Here is a 7,927-nt window from a genome sequence, read left to right as displayed (position 1 = left end):
TACATGTACAGGTCAACCAAATGACGTAGACAAACGTAGGCTAAGTTGTTTGTTACTGATTATAAAAAGGCCCGTTCGGACTTGTGGGGTGTGTCTCTCTCTTTGGCACGAGCCGAGATGAGAGCACCCGCTCAGCTGACCGATCAATAAAGATAATGGTACTCGTCTCTCTGATCCTCCGTGCCTCCTTGGTGTAATTAGGTAAGCTCCGGGGGGAAAACAAGCCCTTTTGGCTAACATCACCTAAGGCTGTTTTAGTGGGAAAGCCCCACCCGAGCTGATCGCCTGCCCGCAGGGGATTTGAGCCTGTTGTGCCAGGGAAGGTGTAGTACCACCACCAGCAGCACCTGCCCTGCCCTATCAGCTGGGCCAGACATCCCGGAGCAAGCCTGGCAGCTAGGCCAGTATCCCCCTCAGTGTTCGTATAAGGGAGGGGTAAAAATTATGTGCACTTGTGCCCCATTCCCTCCTTTTTTTAAAAAAAAAAAAGCTAAAGCAAAATCCTAGATTGGCTCCCTTCTAGTTTTTCCACAGGAACCCCCACGTGAATATCTACTGCTTCGGATGCACGTAGTGGAAATTTCCAGGGACAGGTATATATAAGCAAGCAAGAGATAAGGAGGTTAAATCAATCAGGGAGGATGAGGCCCTGTTCTAGCAGTTGAGGTGTGAAAACCAAGGGAGGAGAAACTGGTTCTGTAATTGGCAAGCCATTCACAGTCTTTGTTTAATCCTGAGCTGATGGTGTCAAATTTGCAGGTGAACTGGAGCTCAGCAGTTTCTCTTTGAAGTCTGGTCCTGAAGTTTTTGTGCTGCAGGATGGCCACCTTAAGATCTGCTATTGTGTGGCCAGGGAGGTTGAAGCATTCTCCTACAGGTTTTTGTATATTGCCATTCCTAATGTCTGATTTGTGTCCATTTATCCTTTTCCTTAGAGACTGTCCAGTTTGGCCGAAGTACATAGCAGAGGGGCATTGCTGGCATATATTACATTGGTGGATGTGCAGGTGAATGAACTGGTGATGGTGTAGCTGATCTGGTTAGGTCCTGTGATGGTGTAGATACGTGGGCAGAGTTGGCATTGAGGTTTGTTGCATGTATTGGTTCCTGAGCTAGAGTTACTATGGTGTGGTGTGCAGTTGCTGGTGAGAATATGCTTCAGGTTGGCAGGTTGGCTGTGGGTGAGGACTGGCCTGCCACCCAAGGCCTGTGAAAGTGTGGGATCATTGTCCAGGATGGGTTGTAGATCCCTGATGATGCGTTGGAGGGGTTTTAGCTGGGAACTGTATGTGATGGCCAGTGGAGTCCTGTTGGTTTCTTTCTTGGGTTTGTCTTGCAGTAGGAGGCTTCTGGGTACGTCTGGCTCTGCTGATCTGTTTCCTTATTTCCTCGTGTGGGTACTGTAGTCTTGAGAATGCTTGGTGGAGATTTTCTAGGTGTTGGTCTCTGTCTGCGGGGTTAGAGCAGATACGGTTGTACCTCAGTGCTTGGCTGTAGACAATGGATCTTGTCGTGTGTCCGGGATGGAAGCTGGAGGCATGAAGGTAGGCATAGCGGTCAGTAGGTTTTCGGTATAGGGTGGTGTTAATGTGACCATCACTTATTTGCACTGTGGTGTCTAGGAAGTGGACCTCCCGTGTAGATTGGTCCAGGCTGAGGTTGATGGAGGGGTGGAAGCTGTTGAAATTGTGGTGGAATTTTTCCAGAGTCTCCTTCTCCTTTTAGTATACTGTATTCTCTCCACATGAAGCTATTGCTACACCAGTCAAGCCACACCACCCCTCAATCTTTTTTGATAAGCTAATCAGAATGAGGTGTTGGTCTCTCAGTGTAAAGCATTTTCTCTAGCCCTCAAAAAATCACGAGTCTTTTCAATTTTGCAACACCCCTTTTTAAAATGCAAACACCAGAACTGTACATGCTATTCTAGTATCACTGTCAATGCCATAACCAGAGAAATCTTCATACTCCACTACTTCCACTTATACATCTAAGAATTTTAACCTTTTGAACACACCATTGCAGTGGGGTCTTATGTTGAGTTACTTGTCCACTATGACTCCTAAACCCTTTTTAGTCCCTGCTTTCCAAGATTCACTTCCCCCTTTCTGTAGGTGTGATCTGCATTCCTTGTTCCTTGGAATCCAATTTTGTATTTGGCAGTATTAAAATGCATTATTTGAATAGGCCCAGGTTACTTAACAATCCAGATCACTTGGTATGACTGCCCTGTCCTCAACATTGTTTACCACTGTCATCTGACAATGTAGTGATTTTATATTTACTTCCAAATCATTGATGAAAGTGGTAGCGTACCAGGCCTAGTGCTGATCCTGCATAACCCCACTAAAAACAGACCCAGTTGTCAATGGGGAATCATAAAATATTTGAGATTTGTCAGTCAGTTCTTAATCCTTTCAGATGTGTGCTTGATAGTGTATTGCTAATTTTTAATCAGTGTCTCAGCTGATACTAAGTAGGTCTTCTCAAGAATCTCAGTATATTGTATCTATGCAGTTATCACCCAAAATTGTCATTCCTCACAGAATGAAACCAGGGTAGACGAGATCTTTTTCCTATAAAATCATGTTCACTAGCCTTATATTGCTGTCCTTTAATTATCAGTTGAATCTCATTTTTTCCCCATTATTTTCCCCAGATTGGTGTCAGACTAACCTGCCTCTGGTTACTTTGATCATCTGTTTAAACTTTTGACTATTAGCACAATAGTAGCACTTTTCCAGTCTCCTGCAATAACCCTGGTATTCCAAGATTAAAAATAATCAGCAAGCCTCAAAGTTCTTATCTTTCTTCTGGTAAGGATAAACAAGGATGTTTAAACATCCTCTTTGGTTACTAGTGGACTGGAAAATACTTCCTTATGGTAAGTACAGCATCCTGCTTCTTTGCAACTATAGAAGTATTTATTGAACACTCCTGTGTTTAAACTGAGAGATGCAATCACCCTCTGAGATCTCAACCTTCACTGACACTTTCAGTTCTCAGCTATAAACAAACAGTCTGTAATATTCATGGGCTTTACCCTACAAACAGGGCTTCTGTTGAGGTGTGCCCACAACCAGGGGACTCTTTTGTAGGATCTTATATCCATCACAAGTCCATATTCAGATCAAAACTCTAATCTTGCATCTTTGGCACTGCTTTCCCACACAACTTATTACACACCAAAATGCTACAATAAAAATTTAGACTGCAAAAATCAAGCACGCAGCAGTTCAACACCCCCTCCTTCCTGAATTTAAGGTTGTACAAGTAACTTCAATTCTTCCCTGTTATGCAAATGCATTATGCTAGTCTAGTTAAATTAGTGCACACTACCTTTTCCCTCCTTAAGGGTCCTGCTTCTTTCGTTACACTGTAGATCTACCTTCACTTCTCAATTATAGCTAGTAAAAAACAAACAAACACCACCCTACACCTCTCCCCTCCAAACTGCAAGCCCTGCATACTCCACCTGGTATGTAAAAGTCAAGCTTAATATTCCCCCCCACCCTCCATGCATGAGCCCCACACTAAGATGTTCTACAGGCTCAAATCGGTCCTCAATTATACCTTTGCACTCCAATTGTTATTAATGCGGTTGCATAGCTTGCGGCAAAATATGGCCCTGAAACAGACATTTTTAAACTCATGCATAAGTCAGCATAGCATTCAGCTCCCTGTCCCAAAGGTGTGTGGACTCTAAAGTATCTTAGAGAACACAGCTAGATATGACTAAGTATGCAGAGCATATCTATTAAATTATTTTTTAAAACCAGACTAGAAGTGCACTTAACAGAAACTAGTGCAGGCGTGGGCAAAAAACTATGGCCTGCGGACCACATCCGGGCCATCAGACCATTTAATCAGTCCTCGGCTCCAGCCAGGGAGCGGGGGTCTGGGGCTTGCCCCACTCCATGTGGTTCCCAGGAAGCAGCCAGCAAGACAACCCCCCCCCCCCAGTTCTGTGCAGTGCCCCATCTGTAGGCACTGCCCCACAGCTCCCATTGGCCACGGCTCCCGGCCAATGGGAGCTGCAGGGGTGGCGCCTGCATATGTGGCAGCGTGCAGAGCTGCCTGGCTATGCCTCGCAGGCAGAGAGGGACATGCTTCCCCTCTCTTGAACCCCAAATCCCTCATCCCCAGCCCCACCCAGAGCCATCACCCCCCCCATGCCTCAACAGCCGGTCCCATCCCTGATCCCCCTCCCACCCTCTAAACCCATTGGTCCCAGCCCAGAGCCCTCTCCTGCACCCCAAACCTCTCATCCCAGAGCCCTCAGCCCCCCTGTAACCCAACCCAGAGCTCCCTCCTGCACCCTGAACTCATTTGTAGTCCCACCCCAGATCCCACACCCCCAGCCGGAGCCCTCACCCCTACCCCCAATTTTGTGAGCATTTATGGCCCGCCATACAATTTCCATACCCCAATGTGGCCCTCAGGCCAAAAAGTTTGCCCACCCTTGAACTAGTGGGATGATGACAGGAAGGAACAAAGGATAGTTTAGAACAGTGGAGAGATGATTATAAAGCAGTAGGCTCAAGTTACTTACGGACGCATGGGTAAGTACTGCAAGTCTTCTCTTTAACAGATGCCCTATTATGGAGCTGAGACTTAGAATAACATTTCTCTCAGTTTGAGCTTCCTTGCAGGGAGGATAGGATGGCAAATGACAGCTTGATTCAAAGTCATGACTGCTTCAGTTAATTACAGGATTTTTCATAGATAATCTTCTTGAAGAAAGGAGATCACTTTAGGTTGCTTTCTGAAGTGTGTAGAATCAGACTAATTGTAGAGCCTAACAGCAGTCTTAAGATTGTTCTACAGTGAACAGAGACCGTCACCACCACACAAGCACAATTTTTACAGTGAAGAGGTTTATTTATGCATTGATAAATACAGTATCTGAACTCATTGGGACAATAAGGCACAACTGTTGACTACAACTACACAGGCAGAAGAAAAAAGAGAAACACCTACTTTTAAATAAGCAAATCAAAGCCTATAAAATCTTGTGTACCTTTCCATGTTAACATTGTCACATTCCTCTCCTTTTTACAATTCCTATTTTACATAATATGGTCATAAAACCAGAATGTTTCCTTCTTGTACAGAGCAGAAATCTTTTACATTTCTCCAGCCTTACTACTAAATTGCAGTCTGGAAATTTCAAAGTGCAACATTTCTTTCTGCAACTCAATTAAAAACAGAGTGTGAAGAATCCACTGAAAGATTTTTTTAATACAATTGAGTAAAGGAACTAAAGAAATCCATTTGAGGGTTGAATCTTAACATAAGTTTCTGTAAGTACTGAGCTAACACATGATGTAGAAGTGGGTGGAAGCACTTAAACACTGATTTTTCAATAGAGAAGAACCTCCAGGCCAATTCAAGACACTCCACCTGTAGTGGTTGTCAGATCATTTGTTGACTTATCCACATAGTGCACAAGAAGCTGTGCAGCCAATGAATTTGGAGGTTTACAGCTGGACACATTCATTGCTTTTGATTCCTTGATTTAATATAGTCTTGCTGTTAAGTTTTTAATTTAAAAAAAATTATCCTTTCAGTTGTGTTAGTTTCATAAAGATTTGTGCTAAGTATCTGATCAGATTATATTCTAAAGTCTCACCGTTTAATCTGAACTAGGATATAGTAGGCAGTTCCCTAAAAACACTTGTATCTAAACATCCATACAAGTGTTCCAAGTGCAGCTAAACTAACACCTACAGGGCAGATCCACCAGCCAGGGTGGGGCTCTGATAGATGTTAAAAAAAAAAATTGGTTTTCAAATTATCCAAGGATTAGTATGAAAGCAGCACAAGGTGTCAGTAGTGCTATCACCACTGGACGATGACAATGACATGAAATCAAGAAAACTAGCCATGCACAAAGTTTGAATTATAAACACTGGTAAATAAATCAGCACTAATGAAAGCAATAAGTTGTGATGGTGGAGGTATGAGTGCCCTGTGAGAAGGAACGGTCATACAGAAAAGCAACCTAGGGAGGGGTGCTTTGTGGTCCACTGGCAGTCAGAGCCTGCAAGCTGCTCTTAAGGAAAACACCCACTTCTGCACCTGGTACTGGGGTTGTTTGAGGGTTATGAATTACAGCATGGAGTCCAGTTTGTTCCACAGAAGTTGCAACCTGCAATCATGACAGATTCCTCTCACCCCTGTGAATTAATTCCTTGAATTAAGCATTTGAGACTGCTCAGAACTGCCACTACTCCCAATCCTACAGTCCTGCAAAAGAAGCCACAGGACTTAAATGATTAATTTAAGATAGCTCCAAAGGGCAGATCTGGAAAGAGAGAAGAAAGGTCTTGGAAAAAAACAAGTGAGGAGCAAAAAAAGACAGCTCTGTTGTACTAGCATGGGAGGAAATGAGGCAGTGCTACACTGACACCTAGCACTTACTGAAGGAATGATTTAGCTGAGGTTTGTTTCACACAATACACTACTCCCAGTAAAAAAAAATTCAGATGGCTTTTCTGTGGGATATTACCCTCTCTTGGCTTCCCAGATGTAAAGCTCCAGAAGAATAAGTCTGCAGCAGCAATACATAGGAAGGAAAGGCAATCACAGTCATACAGCAATGGAGAGGAAGAATCTGAAATAGGGACTTTTTAATGCTTCATTCCGAGCTGCACTGCAGCTACTTCCCTTTGTTCCTGCTACACAGGGAATGTTCACCTTGGTGGAACAAGCTGGTGAGGGGTTGCAGATGTGTTTTTCATGCACCAGTAGCAACACACTAAGCAAAGATGATGGGGGAGAAAATGGTGTTCTAGTCCTTAGAAATTAGGATTGGTAAGGAATGGGTCTCCCATCCATCAGTGAAGAAATCGAATGCTCATTTTCTGCTCTACATCAACCTTCTCCAAAACCTGCAATAAAACCCAGAGACAGCTGGTTAAGTCACTTATGTACACAGTTCTGTTCCAGTTAAAATGTTGAATGATATTAAAAAGCAAGCAAGAGGAGTATGGGGCAGCCTGGCAAGCCATTCATTCATCTGGAGGCTGCTAATGCTGTGCCCCAGAAGCTAAGCTTTCCTTTTAAAAATTAAGAAAACCACAATGTGAACCAAGTGTAACTAATATAGTAATGTCAATCTCCAGACAGCCAGAAACAGCTAAGAGAAGTGTGGACTATCCTAATTTGTTAGGAGGTTGTTAACCTTTAACTCACATGACAAGTATCAACACTGCACAGTAGAAACTCAGAGTTACGAACACCAGACTTACAAACTGACTGGTCAACCACACTCCTCATTTGGAACCAGAAGTATGCAATCAGGCAGCAGCAAAAACAAGCAAATACAGTACAGTACTGTGTTAAACTACTAAAAAGTAAAGTTTAAAAAAAAGGTTTGACAAGGTAAGGAAATGGTTTCTGTGCTTGTTTCATTTAAATTAAGATGTCTACAAGCATTTTTCTTCTGCATAGTCAAGTTTCAAAGTTGTATTAAGTCAATGTTCAGTTGTAAACTTTTGAAAGAACATACATAACATTTTGTTCAGAGTTATGAACAACCTCCATTCCCGAGGTGTAAGTAACTGAGGTTCTACCGTATTTCACTACTGGACAAGGCATAAGGGCTTGTCTACATCAGGAATTTGACTGGCACAGATAGTGTAGAAGAATAATTACTCTGCTTTAGTTATGCTAGTACAATTCCCGTGTGTGACTATTTAAGAACATGGAGTAATTATTCTGCTATAACTGTGCCAGTCAATTTCACCATGTAGGCACGCCTCAAGGAAGGAAGTGGATTATCATTTTCTGATCTACTGTGATTGGAGTCTCATTCTGGGATCTCAAGTGGATCTTGGAAGACCACCGCTATTTTTTCCCTAGTTTGACTCCTGGCAAAGGCTATTTAACTCTCTCCCACAAGGATGTTACCCTTGTGGTGGGT

General features: G+C 43.1%; 1 protein-coding gene across 2 annotated transcripts in view; it reads right to left on the bottom strand.

Annotated features, from left to right (window-relative positions):
• Window positions 1-4,859: 4,859 nt before the first annotated feature.
• CHP1 (calcineurin like EF-hand protein 1) overlaps window positions 4,860-7,927 on the bottom strand; it is a 37,185-nt gene continuing 34,117 nt past the window's right edge. For both annotated transcript variants that reach the window (XM_045013896.1, XM_045013897.1), the window contains one exon: window positions 4,860-6,893. In XM_045013896.1, coding sequence (XP_044869831.1) covers window positions 6,840-6,893 — 54 coding nt within the window. In that variant the 3' untranslated portion in view covers window positions 4,860-6,839. The remainder of the gene's footprint in view (window positions 6,894-7,927) is intronic.

The sequence above is a fragment of the Mauremys mutica genome, chromosome 4 (assembly GCF_020497125.1).
Source record: "Mauremys mutica isolate MM-2020 ecotype Southern chromosome 4, ASM2049712v1, whole genome shotgun sequence".
Taxonomy (NCBI): domain Eukaryota; kingdom Metazoa; phylum Chordata; order Testudines; family Geoemydidae; genus Mauremys; species Mauremys mutica.
This window is presented reverse-complemented; position numbering and strand designations above follow the sequence as displayed.